We start from the raw sequence: 19,258 nt of genomic DNA, 5'->3' as shown, positions 1-19,258 counted from the left end.
GTTTGAAAATTTTGGTCAAGATACCAAGGATCTAGGCACTATTGTCTGTACATATGCAGTTATAGAAACTTTGAAATATAATATACTTTTCTTACTACATGTGTCACCTACTGGATTCCCATTATATGGAGAGACTTAAAAATGTAAAAGAATATATAACATGAAACCTAAGAAAAATCATAAAAAGAATGCTTACCAGTAGCTTTGCAAAGAGCAGATATCCAATTTGATAATTCACCAGCTGTACAAAACAGACCCAATTTGCTTACATTACTAACCACTTTTATTCCTGAGGCTTTGGCACCCTGTGTAGGAGGAAGGACACACACAACAAATGTGGCAAAGGCTTAAGTAACAGCTAAATTAAATCTTTGCATTAATAGAATTCATATAAAGACAGATGGTAGTAGAAAATGTTGCAATTAAGAATATGGAATGAGATGAGATCACAGCATCAGTCTGTCTTTTGTAGACCTGGACAATGATCACAGAGCCAGATTGGATTAGTGAAACCTATTTACCAGAAGTTCAGAGCAGTTGCATGAAGCCGATAGGCAGTCGGAAGAGAGAGGTGAAAAATGCATCAGATTTACAGCTGTAGCGATGAAAATTTAGAAGTTTTCACCACTGTGATTTCATCCAAATGTGAGTACATGTTAAAGCAGAATAACAGACAGTGCTGTCTTTTATCTAGAATGTTTTACCGGTAGAGAAATCCTTTCAAGTGATAAACTCAACTCTTTGTTCTACTGTATTGTACTTGCACTTCTGTGTTCTCTAGTTGCTCTGAAGCTAATGCATGCAGATGCCTGGACAATGTAGATATGTGAAATATTTCCACAGGAAAAAATGTGAGATCAATGTTCTTGATGCCATTTGATTTTGTTTATATTCTGAATAGGTGATCAATAAGGCATAGCTCACAACAGTAGGGCTGATTTATGACATAGAAAATAACAATGTAATTCCATGAAGAGTTATTCGCTCACCGGAACTGGCTATATATTGAGCAAGTGTCTGCTGGATCAATAAAGGGAACATTTCCAAAATCATGTCCTAGGAATGAATGTGTATTAACATGAATTACATCTGATGATTTGAAGCATAAATACCAGACAAAACACAGTATGTATTTGATTGAAGAACATAGTTTAAACTCAATAACTGCTTATACCAAAAGAAGCCAGATAAAAGCATGAACAACTATTTGTGGGGGACAGATCTAATCTGCATTTGCAAGCTGTAAACGTGGGCACTCTGCTGCTTATTTTCACAACATGAATAGACCCACTGATGTGGCCAGCATTGTAACTGTTTTCATCTGTTAAATTCTGTGGATCATTCATATAAACATCCTTTTAGCAGGCAAATTAGAGAAGCATGTTTCTGCTAGAATTTATATCCCCCATCAAGAAAAAAAAATGTTCACAATGGTCTCTCCGCTGTTTTCCCTGCTGTCATTGTATTCCTGTGCAAGTAGGTCACTAATGTCTAGCTTCATGATTCACTCATACTTCAATGGCTATTCAAGTAACTGTATGTTTGCCAGTACGGTGACTTCCCTTTCATGCAGTTCCTTTCCTCAGCTCATGTAGGCTGATTGCTGCTTACATTGGCAGAACACATGCAATGATTTGGCCAGTGGCTCACAAATAAGCTGAAAATATGCATACACGTTTATCAGGCACTTACCATGGCGTATCTGGGCATCAGCAACATAATTAAAATAACAAAATATTTCCTCAAATTAGAGAAAATATGGAAACTCAAAACTACCCTGCCCTGTCCAGTAAGACATTAAATAGGTTAATTGCCCTGAGAGACATGGGTAATTTTTCTATCAGTTAAACTTGTCTGCCCCCATCTTTAATTAAATGTTTTGTTTGTAAGGCAACAGTGAATTTAGTCATCACTTACCCAGTGAAATCTAGACGTGGGGGGGGGGGTTTGTTTGTTCGTTTCATTGGACACCTCTGGGCAGCTTCAAAAACGAGTCATAGCTTATTTATATCATTTATGGAAAATCCCCTTCACTCTGTTCAATTGATTTTATCTCCCTCTTGCACTGTTTTCAAATATAAACCTAACAAGGCAAAAGGTTGTAGGGATGCTTGTGAATTCCCTCCCACTTCATGAACTTGGCGAAACTGGAGCCATAACCCCTTAATGGCATGTGTATTATTTTAACTGATGCTTATACAGCCCCCCTCCCGCAGCTGAACACTGCGTCACATTTTATACATACCTGTAACTATTTCTTACCTGGGGGCACATTCTCAGTGTAGTGAGTCAAGCGAGCAAGCACCATGTGTATAGGGAGGCAGTATTGTCTAAAGATTAGAGCGTGGACCTGGAAATCAGTGGAGTTTGGACCTATTCCTGCCTTTGCTACTGTCTTGTTGTATAACCATGGAAACGTAATACAGGCCAAAATTTTTGAACCTGGGTTGCTAAAGTTAGACACCTAAATCCATGTTAAGACATCTAAATAGTGGCCTGATTTTCTGTGGCAGCTGCAGGTGCTCTGCACCTCTAAAATTAGGCCACTTATTTAAGTGCCTAAATATGGGTCTAGGTGCCCAACATTAGGCACTCAAGTTTGAAAGCTTTGATCTTAACTTCACTATGCCTCAGTTTCCCTCTCTGTAAATTCTGCATGGTCAGACACATTCATCTCTACAAAGCCCTTTCAAGACAATTGGATGAAAAATTCTGTGCAAGAGCAAAATATTATTAATGGGAGATGAGTGTCCAATCTTAACGATACCTCATAGTAGTATAGAGAAAGCCAGAATCGTAGCATTAAATGATTCATTAGTCAAATTATAATACCTAGTGTTAGCACACCTTCAAAGCGCCTTACAAACATTAATTTGTGTTGGTAACCCCTGAATTTGAATGAGCCCAAGAACTCAAAGCAAAACTCAACTGGAGATTAAGAGTTACACCTGATTTTGCAACAAACCATCCAAAACTGCAGGCTTCATTTGGTTTTGACCGGAGTTTAAGCCTGAACAGAATCCCTGGACCCCAAACCTCCTCAAACTACAGCAAAGCAGTTTTAGATTAAAGTTTAGGAAAAACTTCATAACCGTAAGAACAGTAGGACCATGGAACAGACTGCCTAGGGAGGTTGTGGAAGATCCTTCATTGGAGGTTTTCAAAAGGAGGCTGGATAGCCATCTGTCTTGGATGGCTTAGACGCAACAAATTCTGCATCTTGACAGGGAGTTAGACTCGCTGAACCTTGCAGGCCCGTATAACCCTATGACACCCCCATTCTCAAAGTTTGGCTCTGGATTAAGATCTGGATTTGAACTCTGCAGCTGCAACCTGCCACCTTTCTCTGTAATGGGCCTGAACCAGAACACCAAATCCTGCATGTCTGAATGCTGGAGAAATGATTAATTATTCCTAATCACTGCTCAGCACTCAAATGTGTGCTAGGCACTTTACAGCACAAAGAGTAAGACCGGGGCCAAACCTGCCCCAGAGAATTTACAATCTAGCTTTAAAGATACAAAGAAAGGCAACAAGTAACAAGAAGGGGATGGGGAGAGGAAACACAAGATCACACAAGACCATTCAGCTTAAACATACTGGTGTGCTGGAGGGTGTTGGTGGCTACCAGCAAGCACGTCGTTGATCTATGGGCAAGCAAAGCCCTCATTGAAGCAGATGGGTATGCTAGCTGCCTTCCATTCTGGCCAAATGGAAGAAGCAATTGAGCTCCTTTACGCACTAATATAGCTGCAAGTATAGAAGCCACTACCCACAGCACTGGCCATATGGAATTCCTGAGCAAAAACTAACTCAGGGCGAATAAGAGGGTTTTCTCTGGGAATGGATGATAAAAACACAAGGGCATTGACTGGATTGCTGGTTTGTGTGTCCGTGGCAGAAGCAAGCAGACAGTGAAAGAAGCATGGGTAGCATGGCTCCAAGAGGAAACCAAGAAAAAGAGTTTCTTTTGGACAGAGTGCTGGCTGCATAGGCAGGCTTAGAATTGTGAGCAAGGACACTGCCTGCTGTTCTTTGTTTCCACTGTGTTCAGGGTAACAGGGCTTGTCTAGGTTTTTTGCAAATAAAAGGGATTGCACCAAAGAAATCTCTCTCTCTCGTACTATCAGTTTTCTCTCTGAACAGAAACAATACAGCTAGGCCCAGAATAGTGGTAAACTGCTCAAGCCAAAGGGGCAATAATGTACATCTCTTCATAGCTTAATAAAAAGTCATTAATATTGTGATGGGATCCCTGGGGTACAACCTGGAACTGAGGTACCGCCTGGGCTGTCTTTCCCAATGTTTTGCTAGTGACAAGCAGCAAACCCCTCCGGAAGCTGTTATCACTCAGCACAACAGCAGGTGGAGCCCCACACCCAGCTAGATTGCATGAAAACACCCAAAGCCTCTCATAAATCACAAGCAGAAAGGCATCAGCCAGTTCCCCCCAGTTCCCTGACTTTGCATCCCTGAGCTGTACCATTCTGCCCTGGTCAGAAGCCTGACCATTGTAAGTTTATAACCCAGTCCATCCCTCCTTCAATGTGGAGAGGACACACACAAGCCTTTGTAACTGAGCTGAGAATTCCCTAGCACTTCAAGCAAAATATACTGTTTTAGGTAAATATAAAACAGGTTTATTAACTATAGAAAGGTAGATTTTAAGTGATTATAAGTGGTAAGCATAAAAGGACAGAGATGTTACCAAAGAAAATAAAAATAAGCACACAATCTAAATCTTAAACCTTATTACTCTAGGCAGTATTTAGATCAAGCAATGTTCTCACCCCACTGGATGTTACAGTCCTTAGTGCACAGACTTTCCCCTGAAGCCTGGACCAGTCTCCTCTGATGATCTTTGTCTTCTTGGCATTCCAATTGTGTCCAGCGTAGGTGCGGGAAGAGAAAGGCTAAGACATGATGCTACTGTCCCTTGTTTTATACCCTTGGCCCATGTGCCTCGCAGACACTAGCCCAGGCATGGCCTGGTTGGCTTTGCTGAGTCACAGTGAACAAGCAACCCCCAAGTCACAGTGATCGAGCAGTTCCCATTGTGTGGTGCTTGGATAGTTGAGTCACACAGTTGATTAATGGGTGGTCAACACCCACCTGGGCAGGGCTCCTTTGCATGTCAATAGCAAACTTACAGCATATTTCAGTAACAACCATACAGCACAATCTTATAACTTTATACACACAAATGATAGACATATTTGGACAGAACAGTGGGTTTCAGCAAATCATGACTTTTCATATGATACCTTACATGGCATGATTTGTACAAAATATCACAACCATATATGAATATGAGGTTTACAAGGCGTCATTCTGAGGTACAGTGTGTCACAAATATGTTCCATCAGCACAGCTAGATTACCTGGCTCTGAAGTCCACAGTTCAAACCTACCTCTCATCTCCATCTAAAACTATAAATTGGCCCTTGTTTACTTGAGTCTGGGTCTAGGCCCTCTCCAAAAATGTCATTAGCTTGGCCTGTGTTAATTGGGTAATGAAACCAGGTGAAATTTGAAAGGAACTATTCACACAGCTCTAATTAATGAGGACTTCACAATATGGCAGCTACACAGTGATCCTAAAATCTGAGAGGGATGTTTTTTCCAGGCAATGTCCCCTCTTGTTTTTATTTCCCAATTAGAAGAAAGCAAGAGGTTGTGTTTCCTCTGCAGAGGTCACGTGAATTGAAGGTCCTCCTCTTGGTGGCATTTGATGTAAGTAAAAGCATTGTAGATTTTGAAAGCCACATTAGCCCCTGTTTCCTCCTCTAAGAAAATCAGCTTCATTTGGAGACTTTGTTAGAAGCGCCATCTACTACTATAGAGACTTTGTATCCGCTTCCTAAATTTCATGAGTAAAAGGAATGTGCACAAACTATTTTCAAGTGCATATTTCACTTAACATCACTGCTACAGCCTTGCCAACCCCAATTTAAAAAATCATGACATTGGCTTAAAAATAGTTGCATGAGCTATTACTAATGCCACCTTTTGGGTTCTTTTTATTTATCTTCTAGTTTTTGAGTCTTTCAGGTGCATTGTGGCCACACTTTTTCCAGCTTCTCTCCAGAATTACAAGAGCTAGAAATTTACATTTTTTTAAATGAAAGCCAAGAATCTCATGTAATTACATGGTGCTTCAAGACTATCACAAATACTGTGATAGTGGTGCTGCCAGCTACATCCAAAAAAACACAATTCCAATGTTGCCAGCTATGCCTGATACTCCATGGTTCTTTCAGTGGAACAAGAAAGATGTCCCAGCACCGAACGCTATTGTAGGCAGAGTGAAGATATAACCCACACACCGCCTGGGTGTGGTGCTCTGTCCCATCTAGTGGCACTGAGACCACTTAGAGAGAGAGAGTAATGAGTCTGCTCTACAGCCTTCACTAAGAGGCATAGGGCTTTTAGCTCATGCAGTAGAGGCTCATACACTACACTCCAGAGGCCCCAGGTTCAATCCCACCCGCCAACATCTGGAGTCTGTTAGTGTTACAAAGACATAGCATCAGAGCTGGGAATGACATTTCAAATAAATTGTGCTTGCATTTTTGATGATCTCATAACAAATTACACCAACCTGAGATTTGCCAGTTTCTATTGCTAATCAACAAAATCCTAAATAATGTATAATATACATCCGTGTCTGAAGCTGTCATCTCTGGTGTCAGCCACTATTGCATGCTGATCATGTTTCTTTCATTCTCTTGGCAGCATGTAGTCCAGCCAGAAGAAAAGCCAAAAGCACGCAACACATCCTAACAAAGAGAGTAAGAAAAGTATCCATTTTTTTGTATTCAAGTTGGCTTAACTTCTCCTTGAAAGTCTCATGGATGGGAAAGCAGACCTTTCCAGGTTGGGGCATGGGGAGCATAGAACTGAAATGGTGTCTGGAGCTGAGGAAAAATTTTAGAAAGTTTCTGGAAAATTGCAGGTATTTAGAAAAAGGTTTTTTGAACTCTTCAAAAAGATTGTTTTTTTTCAAGCAAAATTATTCAAAATTAATTTAAAACATTATAACAAAATAAATGACGTAATATCTTGTCAGAAAATGATTGTCTGAAGGAGCTGGGAGGGTAGTTCACCTCAGGAACCAGCCTGTGACTCCCTCTGAGACTCACACTCTGGTACTTCCCCCTTGATCCAGGGAGATGCAATCTGTGCCAGCCCTTTTTGCTAGCACAGCTTGCTTTCCCCTCTGTGCCAGTTCTGGACCATTAGCCTGTGCACTGGGAGCATTGGCTTGTGCACTGGGGGTTGGAGCCAAGGCTGTGTCCACTCCTGATTACCCACTCCTCACCCAGCTACTAAAGAGAGCAACAGTCTGACAGCAGTTGATTCCCCCTGCCCCCGACGCGCGGATACACACATGCGCGCACACAAGCTCCAGCAATCTGGATAGCCCATGCAGGGAAGTAGTGGGGTTCCTTACACTTTTTGACTCCCTTGTGTGGGTGTGAAGGAGAGCTAGCAAGTGAACCCAAAGGAGTCCGAGCAGTTAGTTATTAAACTTTTTAACTTTTTCAAAAGCTTATTGTGAAAAACCCTCACCAGCTTGTGCAGCTGTGTGATCCTGCCCTCATCCTCACTTCTCCTTTCCCTCCTACTGTTTATTACACTCATTTGTTGCAGCTTTCCCTTAAATAGCCTGTAAGTTCTTCACGGCAGGGACTGTGTCTACTTATGTGTCTGTACAGCTCCTGGGGTTCCCAATCCTGAGTGCATCTTCTCCACACTGCTGCAGTGGAAATAACACAAGTGTTAGCCTTTCACAGGGGCTAAGTCTATTTGCCAGGCTTAGATACTCTGACACAGCTATTTGGGCCTGGCTTTCTTGTCTTAGGGCCCCCTTTTCCTTCCCTTGCCCTCCCAAAATCCATCTAGCCAGCTCATAGTGCCCTCCAAGACCCTTTATTGTGTCTCTCTCGTGCTCTTTCTTTGACAGTTCTGCTTTATCTTTCTCTCATACTATGTAGACCCCTCTTTATCAGCTTTGGGACTTTGTCTGGAAGGTATTTGTGCTTGCCCCAGACCTGTTTTTTCTGCAGAGCTCCCTACATAGAAATCTTTCACCACCATCTTCCATTGTCAAATACATTCTTCTCCAGTTCCCCGGCTGCTCCCTCCCTTCTAGATTATTCCCTCACTATGTGCTCCAGAGTCAGCAGGTTCCACTATCTACTTCAAGTATCAGGGGGTAGCCGTGTTGGAATCCTCCCTACTTTTGCAGTGTAGCACACCTATCAATAGACTGAAAACAACACCACACTACATTTCTTGCAATCCCAATGCCTATTCTTGGTTGCTCAGTCAGCCCATTGCATCCATAGATCTAAATGGGATGGTCTTAAATGGAACATGAACCTCAAAAAGATCTGTCCCAGCAGAAAGTCTACACTCTGAGAATGTTTTTACTCATTCAAACACCTAAACATACATTCCTACAATCCTAAATCATAATTTAAAATGGCCAAAAAATGGAATTTCCACTCCATGGGAAATTCAGAGATTTCCAAATTTGGTTTTGTCCTATATTAGGACAAAAAAGTTGAAATCTCAGAATTTTTCAGGAAACAAAATACTGTGACATACTTCATTTGGACTGTACCATTTCATTTGGACTTTATTGTTTTGACTAATATACAATATAAAAGTTGAAATGATAAAGTCGAAACAAAATACATCTAAATTAGTTTAAACCTGATCAAAATGAAATGCTTAGGTAATCTCCTGTTGAAATTTTTGACAAAATCAAGACGTTCCTGCAAAACATTTTGATTTTACCAAATCAGCATTTTCTGACAGAAAACCTTTAACCAGCTCTAGTCATAATCCTGTTCTGCTATTTTTATCCTTTAACGTGATCATTATAATCTCAATATACATTTATCACTACTAATCAGGCAGTGGCTTCTGCAACATTTAATTTGAGCTGCATGTGCCTGTCTTGTCACTTTTTTAAAGAAATCTTGTACATATTTATAGTTTCTTTTTCTTCCACTCCTAGAGAATAATCCTCTTGACTGTCCTCTTTTGTCAGTGCTGATGATCCCACGTTTACAATCAGAGTACCACAGCACAAGGATAGTCTGTGCACTGCAAATAAGGACATAAACTGGGCTTTCAAAAATAACTAACCACTAACCTTGTAGTTGTTGATTTCCATGTTTCAGTTTAGTGGAGCTGACTGCAGCTAATGTGTAACCATCCAATAGCATTGTATGTGCTGGAAAATACAAGCCTTTGAGGATATTGTGATGGTCAACTTTTTCTGTTCCATACAAAGAAAAGGAGTGGTTATATTTTTTTTCATTTGTACATCTGCCTACTGTTAGCATTGTAGCTCTGCCTGGGATGGCATGAGGTCTTCTACCCTGGTCATTGCAGTGGATGCACAAATTTAATCCCAGACAAGAGCAAAAATAGCAAGCAATCTGGAAACCTGCCAGGTTCTTTCATAGCAGCAGCACTTGAGCATGCCAGTGCTGTATTAAGTGATTTATACATTCATGTGACTGACCTTGTGAGGTAACCTCAGTCACTTTAAAATGAATCCTTTCCAAGAGGGCAATCATGGAAATTAAAAAAAAAAAAAAAGACGCATGATTTAAAAATTCAAATGTTCCCTCAATATGCTCATTTTGTCCTTCCTACATTTTCACTATAGCTCCACCCCTCATCTGTTCTTCCCATTCCCCCTTCTTCATCCCCCAAAATGTTGACTGGAATTATATAAAAATAGTCTTGATTGAAACTGACATTTGATTACATGGCAGAAAAAGTGGCAAATATTGCTGTACATTCTAGCACTTCCACTGCTAAAATTAGTGCCCAGTCCGCCCAGTGACAAGAACGTAGCTCATAAAATATGACATTTTTCCATTGACCACATAATTCTTTAGAGGCTAAGCCACAAAATCGCAAGGTCTCCACCGAGATGAACGGGGAAGAAGACTGCCCAAGGTACAAGGCTATGGAGAATTATATCCACAGTGTTTCAAGTTGGGCATCCAAAAACCAGTGTTTTCAAAATCAGTTGTCATTTTTAAAATTTTTTAAATGTTCACTTTAGCCCTTGAGATAAATATGGAAAGATGCACATACATATTGCAACTGCAAAGAGAATGCAGGTTATTTTCCAACATGTTTATCATTCCTCATGCTCAGACTTCAAAATCAAAATATTCCCCTTTCATTTATGGGGAAACAAGTTGAAGGACTAAATGCAACAGAACCAATGAAAGAGATTCCAATGTAATGACTTGAATGCCTTACATTCATACATAGCTCCAATGAAGGATGTTTGTAATTGGACAGTTTTGTCACTTTCCCGTAGGTGGTGGCAGTGTCTGATTATCGGACCTACTGGACAGAGGACTTGCTTCCAAGCCAAGGTGATCTCACCCAAGTCCTGTACAAAGATGCGGTGAGGAACTTTGGCCGCTTGCAGAATGAACAGGAAGGATTCTGTCCTGCCAAGCACAGTAAGTCCTCAGCTATGACTTCATTACTCTGCCATCTCTGTGCTGATTGCTCAGAACATTGTTTGATGTGGCAGCCTTCTAGTTGCATGAAGTTTTCATTAAAATGGGTATTTATCTCGAAAAAATTCTGTGCCAAAAAATTAAAAATTCTTCAAAATTCTGCATATTTTAGTTGTCAAAATAACACAATGTAAACATGTCAGTTTGTATTATTTTGGTAATTTATTTCAAAATACCTAATAGCAGCTATTTCTGTAACAATACAGACAACAAAAAAGATTCAGAAAATGTTTTTTGACAAATAGATTCCTTACTAGGTATATTAATAGAGAACTCTGAGTAATAATTAATTTAAACTACAATACAGAAATGTATTTCCCGCACTCCTCAAGAGCACTGCAAAGGCTTCAGGGAGTCAGGGATAACCAAGGAGCATGTGTCTTTGCACCCCCACTCACCCACTGCTCCTCCACCCATCCTTACATGTCCCTGCACCTCCTTCCCCCATCCTCATGTGTCCCTGCACCCCCACTCTGATACCTCTCCCCCCAACCCCATGTGGCCACTCACCCACTGCTCCTCCACCCATCCTCACATGTCCCTGCACCTCCTTCCCCCATCCTCATGTGTCCCTGCACCCCCACTCTGATACCTCTCTCCCCCAACCCCATGTGGCCCTGCTCCCCCATTCAGCCTCACCCACTCAGCCCCCACCCATCTGCCCCCCCAACTAGCCCTTCTGAACCCCATACTGTGACCTCCCAGCAGCCCCATGTGACCTACACTGTCCATCCCCCCATATCCTGTGCCTCCTAACCTGGCCCCATGGCCAGGGCGCTGTGAGAAAGGCAGCCTTTTCTCTTCCCTATCCACAGCTGGTGCTGGCCCATGAGCAGCTGCTCTCTGTTCTGGTGCCTCAGTGGCCCCTGGTGGGCGAAAGGCATAACCACAGTACCTTTCTCGCAGAATGTATTTTCTGTGGGGGGAAAATTCTGCACGGCACATGAATTCTGCACATGTGCAGTGGCACAGAATTCCTCCAGAAGTACAAAACAGGTCAGCTGTTTCTGAGAACCAGGCAAGGGAAAAAATACATTTTTTTTTTTGCCAATGTTAAAAAATTCTTGCAACTTATTTTTTGAACAGCTCTAAGTGCCCTTATGCTTTGCAGCAGAGTCATGAAACTTGGCAGGGAGGTGGCCTTTGTGTCATGAATGTGCCCTTAGCCGCCTATGACAATCCACCCAAATTTGGCCAAGTTCTAAGGCTTTGAAAAAACACAGTTCACACATGATCAGTAGAGACTTCTTAGATTTCACTGAGCCTGCTCAAGCGTGACAGGGGTGCACATTCACTGTGACTGAGCATGCTCCAGTCCAGAGCTACTGGGGCTCAGAAGGACTTTCCCTGTAATGGGTACTCCAGGCCTAGTTGAGGCCAGACACTGGAACTGATAGCAGGGAGCCTTTCTGTCCTGTGCTCTCAGTGAGCCCCCTGCACCCAGGCAGTTGAAGGAGGCGGCATCTGATTTGAATGAAGAAGAGACAAAAGCTGGGCCAGCAAGGAGGGAAAGGAGTAGATTGGGACAAGGAGTCTGGGGAGACTGGGACTAGAGGTGGGGAGAAACTGTGACTGGTATTGGCTGGGCAAGGAGACTAGGAGCTGGAAAGGGGAGGCAGGAACTAGGAGCCAATTACGGGGAAAGGGGAGGCTGGGCTGGTTGGGCAAGGTCACTGGGACTGGGAGCCACTGAGGGAAATGATGGGGAACTGAGAGCCAGTTGACTGGGAGTTGGGAAACATAGATAGGATGAGTAGCTCAAGAGGAGACTGACTGGGACTGTCTGGACAAGGAGACTCGGACTAGGAATCAATGAAGAGTGAAAGGGGGGAATGAGACAGATCTGACAAGGAGCTGGAGTGTGGGGAAAGAATTGGGAGTGGCTGGGCAAAGAGACTGGGACTAGGAGCCAGGGAGAGGTAGGAGGCTGGGGCAAGGAGGCAGAGACACAGATCAGATGAGAAGTTTTAGGAGTGAGACTAGGATTGAGGGACAGTAGAGGAGGGCGAGGGAGAAATCAAACAAGGAGCCAGGAGAGGGGTACTGGGACTGGCAGGCAGGGAGAGTGGGACTGGGATGAGAAGCCTGAGGAATGGAAACTGGGAGTGGGTAGGGGAGGGGAATGAGACTGGTACAAGGAGTCAGGGATGGGAAAAAAGGCACCACTAGGAGAAGGACAAGTTGGAGGGTACGGAGCAGACTGGGACAAGCTTGTGGGAAATGGGCAGAAGTGTCTGTGTCCACCAGAACGCATTCCCCTCCAGAGCCTGGAATGGAACTCAAGATTCCTGAGTCTCGCCATTCCTCTGCTATCAACAAATATCTGCACTCTCATACCCCTCTAGATCTGGTCCACACAGAGGATGACAAGCTACTACTTCTATCTGTTGCTCCTTGGCTCAAATGGAGGAGATCCAACCCTGCTGATGAACCACATGGGTGTCAATATGATGCCATATGATGGAATCTCTGTTTTTACTATTTGCTTTTTTAAAAAAAATCTAGGAAAATACACACACAAAAACAATGTTAAAAGAACATTATTAAGGTAGCAAAGTGAAGCTCTCAAAAGTATGGAAATGCCCTGAATTGAGGGAGGTAGGGGAAGATGCTCTTTGCAGCTTCCTTTTTTGCCTCCGTGCAAGGCCATGCACAACGAAACATGAAGTAAGGACCTGAAGGTTTGGTCCATTGTTAATAGCTGAAGTTACCATTTCAAAAGCCAAAGAACAGGAGATTGAGTGATTTTGCCCTACCGCATTGCAAGTCTACTTTAGCAATTCCAGGTTCTCCCATTCCTGTATAACAAAAGGTAGTCAGCCCTTTTGTGATATAGATCTTTGCAATTGGCCATAGTCAAATCTAATAGGACTGTAACTCTAATTACTGTCTCTTTCCACATAATCTTTTAATTACATAAAGTCCAAGGGAAAAATAATTACCAATAATAGCATCTTAATTATGCATTGCAGTGGGAATTTCTGAACAAGAGTCATCAAAATCCTGTGATAACCAGTCGGATGGAAAATCTTCTGTAAGTAAAATTCAGTAAGATCAGCTACCTGTATGTGATGTGCTTTAAACTAGCAGATGAAATTCAATTTTGATGAGTGCAAACTAATGCACACTGGAAAAAATAATCCCAACTAGATATATGATGGGTTCTAAAATGCCCGTTACAACCAGAGAAAGTGATCTTGGAGTCACCATGGATAGCTCTCTGAAAAACGTCTGCTCAAAGTGCAGCAGCAGTCAAAAAGGCTAAGACTATGTTAGTAACTATTAGGGATAAAAAATAAGATAGAAAATATGATAATTGCACTGTATTCACAGTGTGGGCATACCATGGATTCATACTGTGTCCAGTTCTGGTCACCCTCTCTCAAAAAGGATATAGTGGAACTAGAAAAGGTGCAGAGGAGGGAAACAAAGAGGATCAAGGGTATGGAACAGCTTCCATATGAGGCGAGACTAAAAAAGATTAGAGCTGTTCATCTTAGAAAAGAGATGACTAAAGGGATATATGGTAGAGGTCTATAAAATCATGAATGGTGTGAAAAAAGTGAATAGAGAATGTACTCTTTCGCCCAATACAAAAATTACGTCACCTACCTGCATTTAAACTGGTCAAATTGGACTAGATTCGCAAAAGCAATTTCCGACATTTTTAATGATTGCTTCTTGGAACAAGCCTAGAAAACACAAGAAGGAAGGTCTAGTCTTCTCAGTTTAATCCTATGTGACACATATAAATTGGTTCAAGAAAAGTGGAACCACTAAGTAATAGTGACCACAGTGAATTAAGTCCAACATCCTCAGTAAAACTAGCCATTCTAGTTGTAGCCTGAAGTAGTGGTAGTAATAATATCTCGCTCTTATTTAGCCCTTTTCATCAGTAGGTCTCCAGGTGCTTCACAAAGGAGGTCAGGATCATTATCCCCACTTTACAGGCACAGTCAGGGCCCAATATGGAGTTGCACCCACTAACAGCAGGTGAGTAGTTGTCCCTCAGTACTGAAGAAATGATTTACCAAAAAGCAATGAAACCTACAGGGTTTTTTAGGCGTCAGTCTCACAACCCTTGTTCACACAAGTAATCCTTGCTCACAAGAGCACCTCCATTGAAGTGACTATTCATATTAGTAAGGATTATTTTGTGGTTAAGGGTTTAAAAACCTGTCCCCTTAAGTCCCCAAGTAACCTGCAGTCCCCATTCATTAGAGAAATGTGTAGAAGTTTCTTAATGACCTTTTTCTTCCCCAGCAACCTTCGACATCCCCAGTCACCCATATCATAATGAAACGGGCTGCAGCCACAGAGCCAGCTACACAGGACAGTGCTTCTGCAGAAGAGTAAGTCCCCTTTCAATACATCCACCCACTCCTAGTGCAGTTCTGCCAGGGGCTTCAAGGCTCTGTCTGTAAGGAAAAGCAGCAGGTGGCCCAGATTGTAGGTCATCAATTCACACACACATACAAAAAGTCAGTTGCAAATTACCCATGATTGGAGTAATAAATCTCAATGATCTGTAGTAGATGAGTAATTAATTTCCAAAATATTTGCCTAAGGTGTTATTTTATTGATTATGCACTATTAACCTAGGCATTTTAGATCTTAAGGCTATTTAAAATGTTGGACATATGTCAATTTAATTTCTCTTGCTTAATCAGAAAAAAGGTAATGATGTCTGAGTAATTATTTATAAACATCTAACTAGTGTGACATCATGAGTCCAATTTACTCAAGCCAAGGTCTCCCTTAGAAAGAAAAAGGAATAGCCATGGTCATTATGTGGAGATACTGGGCCAAGTTCTGCTCTTGATTACATCCTTCAGACCCCTTGATTACATGACTTCAGACTGAAGTCATCTGCAGAATTTAGCCCAAAGCACTGAGGCACTATAAGGCGCAGTTTCCTTATATTTTCTAAACAGATAATTATATTAAATAGAAAATGGCTCCTATGGGCCAACTGGACTCGTCATGTAAATTAATCTGTCAATCAAGTTACATCAGAGATGAATGTAGATAAATGCATTGCTATCTGGAGGCAGTAACAACCAGCCCATATTTATTCTCATCATTATTTAGACGTGTCATAGGCGTGCCTTGCACTTTACACTCAAATTATAAACCTGGGGCCTGTTCCTCTGGCGTATCTCCACTGAAATAGATGGAGCTACACCAGTTTACATCAGCAGAGGATCTGGCCTACGGTCCCTGCTGCAGAGATCTTACAATCTAAGGATGTCAGAAACACTACTGGGCCTAGTGCTTACCTGCTTACCACCAGACTTAGGGGCTGTCTACACTGGAGTTGGAGATGTGAATTCCAGCTTGAATAGGCATACCTGTGCTAGCTCTGATCAAGCTAGTGTGCTAAAAATAGAAATGAAGCCGGGGTGGTACTAGTGTGGGAGGGGTTAGCTGTCCTGAGTATGTACCTACAGTCTTGGACAGGATATTACTCAGGGCAGTTAGCCCTTCCCACCACGCACATTGCTATGACTACTCTTTATTTTTAGCAAGCTAGCTTGATCAGAACTAGTGTGTGGATGTCTACTCAAGCGGGAAATTACACTTCCAGCTCCAGTGTAGGCATACCCATAGTTAAGGCTAAGATTTTGTTATGGTTATTTTTAGTAAAAGTCACGGACAACAAACAAAAATTCACAGAAGCCGTGATCTGTCTGTGACTTTTGCTGCTGCGGCTCCATGGCTTCCCGTGCCACTGAGTTGTCTGGGAGCTGTGGGTTCCACCTCCGTCCATGGTGACTGGGAGATGCAGGGTGACCATATTTCCCAAAGAGAAAATGGGACACCCCCAGCCGCTGGCCTGAGGCGTTCCCCTTCCCCCGCACAAGGCTGTTGCCCATCGCTGGAACCCCGAGGGCCCCCTCAGGAGTCTGTCACCTGTCGTTGGAACCTTGCAGGGGCCCCCTGTTGCCTGTTGCTGGAACCCTGCCAGGGCCCTACTGGCTGCCAGCTCCAGAGTCCTGCAGCCCCTGGAGCTGAAGCAGCGAATGTCACAGAGGTCTCTGGACGTCACAGATTCCGTGACTTCCATGACCGCCGTGACATAAACGTAGCCTTTCCCATAGTCCAGTGTTTCCCAAACTTGGGACGCCGCTTGTGTAGGGAAAGTCCCTCGGCCCGTGCTGCTTCCAGCAGCTCCCATTGGCCTGGAGTGGCGAACCGCGGCCAGTGGGAACCGCGATCGGCCGGACCTGCGGACGCGGCAGGTAAACAAACCGGCCCGGCCCGCCAGAGGCTTTCCCTACACAAGCGGCATCCCAAGTTTGGGAAACACTGCCATAGTCCATTGGCTTTAATGGGGAGTAGGAAACACTATACCCATTAGTGTTTTCAGGATTGGGCCGTAATGTAGGATGTGATCCTGCAATCCCATGAATATTCAAACTCAAACTCACATGAATATTCAAACAAGGAAGTGATAGAATTGAAGTAATTGGACTAGATTGGGGGGGTAAAGGCCCCACCAGGGGTCAGCCTATCAAGAACTTGCTTCTGGGTCAGGTGCAGAGCACGGCCCCTGCTCTCTGGATACTCCCACCTTGCAAATAAATGGATGAGAAGGAGGCAGAGAGGGGAAGGGAATGGGCAGAGCCTTCTGGGCCTCTCTTCTTGCTGATTTGAACAGAAGGCCAGGCATGAGAGGGAAATAATCTGCACTCTTTCCAGAGCTGCAGTCACTTCTCCTGGAGCAAGAGGGGAGAAAAGGAATCGTGGGGCAGACCAGTCACGTTCTGGCCCTTAGTCGGGGCTGCGTCTAGGCTCAGTCTAGCCCATTGGGACTGATGTCATGAGCAGGGAGGTTTGTGGAATCAAGCCTCTAGACATGACAACAATGAGGTCAAAGAGGAGTCAAAGGAAGAGGTGAGGTTTGCACAAAATACAGTCCAGCTGTCACTCAGTTTTGCAGTGTTGGTTTCACTATTTTAATTGTATTTATATTTAATCCGTATTTTGCTCACTTGGCACAGAGGGTCAGTGTTGGAAAGAGTCGAAAGAACAGGAGGCTGGAAGAGGGATCTACTTATAACAAATGTAATTACATCCCAGTTTAAGCAGCTCTTTTCCTTATGTTAAAGCAAGGTTATTTCAGCTTGTTTAGTTAGTCATTGAAAATACGAATGAACCTCGCAAAGGGCCACAAGAGAGAAACATTTTGTGTGTCCTGCTTTGTTCTCTAGCCATAGATGGCACTCGAGGAAGAACACTAAGCATGACTTAACCCTCGCCCCAGAAGCAGATGCCTCTTTACCTTTGACTGGCAACAACTTGTGTGGAACACCCGGCATCCTGAGGAAAATGTGGATGAAGCACAAGAAGAAATCAGAATATCTGGGGGCAACAAACAGTGCCTTTGAGGCCGACTGACAAGCCTCAGCTTTGCTTTTGCAGGATGAATATTCCTTTAGCAAGGGCAGAATGCTTTAGGATTTCCCTAGGAATGGATGTAACTCTGTTGATGAATATCTGAGGACATAACATTACTTGTACTATTCAGGGCATTTGCCTAACCTGGATAGATGGAAGGATAATGGAGATAAAAGGTGAATGTGAGTTAATTCAACAGCCATATTTTATTGGAATATTTCTGATACCAGTACAGTTGTAACAGATTCCACCTTTGATTTGCTAATGCTAAAACTACTGTTGACTCATTCTGTCCTAATTAACTTAGATTCACAAAGACAAAAGCCTACACGAAGCTTTGTATATTCCTACGAGACCTCATATCAACTACAATGTGCCATTAAAGCCGAGTCCTGCTGTTCATTTTGTACCACTGCCACCACTGAATTCATGCCCACCCCAGTGTCATTTTCTCTGAGGTACAGGAGTTAAAAACCAAACCTTAAATCAGGTACACTTTGCTGACAGACATGCACCAATACATTTTTATTCACTTTTGATGTTTATGAGACAGGAGTAAACAATGGGAGGGTGAGACAGAACTGAGGTTATTTAAGCACTTAACTCCCATTGATTTCAATGGGAGTTAGGCACCTACAAATACCTTTGAGGCTCTGGGCCTGAGTGACTTCCAGGTGCACATTTACTGAAACTCTGATCCATGATACATGATCAGTCTATTAAAATTTCCTGTCCAGATCAAACTGTACCAACAATGGCACATCAGATGCAGACACTTTGTTCTGAAGAACCTGCTCAAGTGCTAGGTATAACTGTAATATGTAACTTTGTGCTACAGAAAATTTCACCATGTGCATGAGATGCTAGGAGGCAAGAAAGAATGTGTAGATTGCACAACTGGACTACTCAGTAAAGTAGGTTTGCTCTCAAGAGGTCTGATCCTATAAGCCAGTGTTTCTCAACCTTTTTGATACCAAGGACCAGCTTTCTGCCTTCCTAAACTGCATCAGGGAGATCGCAGGAACCAGCACCAGTCCACGTACCGGTTGTTGAGAAACACTGCTATAAGCTAATGACTTTAATGGAATTGCTCAAATGGAGGGAAATTGCTGACTATGCATTTCTCACAGTTCAGGAGCTGCCGACCTTGTTTCCTTTTCTCTGTCCCAGAGGAAAATATGCAAAAATTGAAAGAATGACAAATCCTGGGCCCAATCTTGCAGCCCTAAATCACATGAATATTCCTATTGGTTATTGCAGGATCAGGTCCTTCATTTGCCAGAATGAAGGGAT

At 42.8% G+C, this 19,258-nt stretch overlaps 1 protein-coding gene across 1 annotated transcript; it reads left to right on the top strand.

Moving 5' to 3' along the window:
- Nucleotides 1-578: 578 nt before the first annotated feature.
- On the top strand, nt 579-17,965 carry VXN (vexin). The gene is made up of 6 exons (XM_065397693.1): nt 579-645; nt 6,735-6,790; nt 10,357-10,504; nt 13,537-13,598; nt 14,828-14,916; nt 17,779-17,965. The coding sequence occupies exons 1-6, from the start codon at nt 579-581 to the stop codon at nt 17,963-17,965; spliced, it is 609 nt and encodes a 202-aa protein (XP_065253765.1).
- Nucleotides 17,966-19,258: the final 1,293 nt, after the last annotated feature.

This window comes from Emys orbicularis, chromosome 2, assembly GCF_028017835.1.
Source record: "Emys orbicularis isolate rEmyOrb1 chromosome 2, rEmyOrb1.hap1, whole genome shotgun sequence".
Lineage (NCBI taxonomy): Eukaryota > Metazoa > Chordata > Testudines > Emydidae > Emys > Emys orbicularis.
The sequence above is the reverse complement of the archived record's forward strand: the minus strand, read 5'-3'. Positions and strand labels throughout refer to the sequence as shown.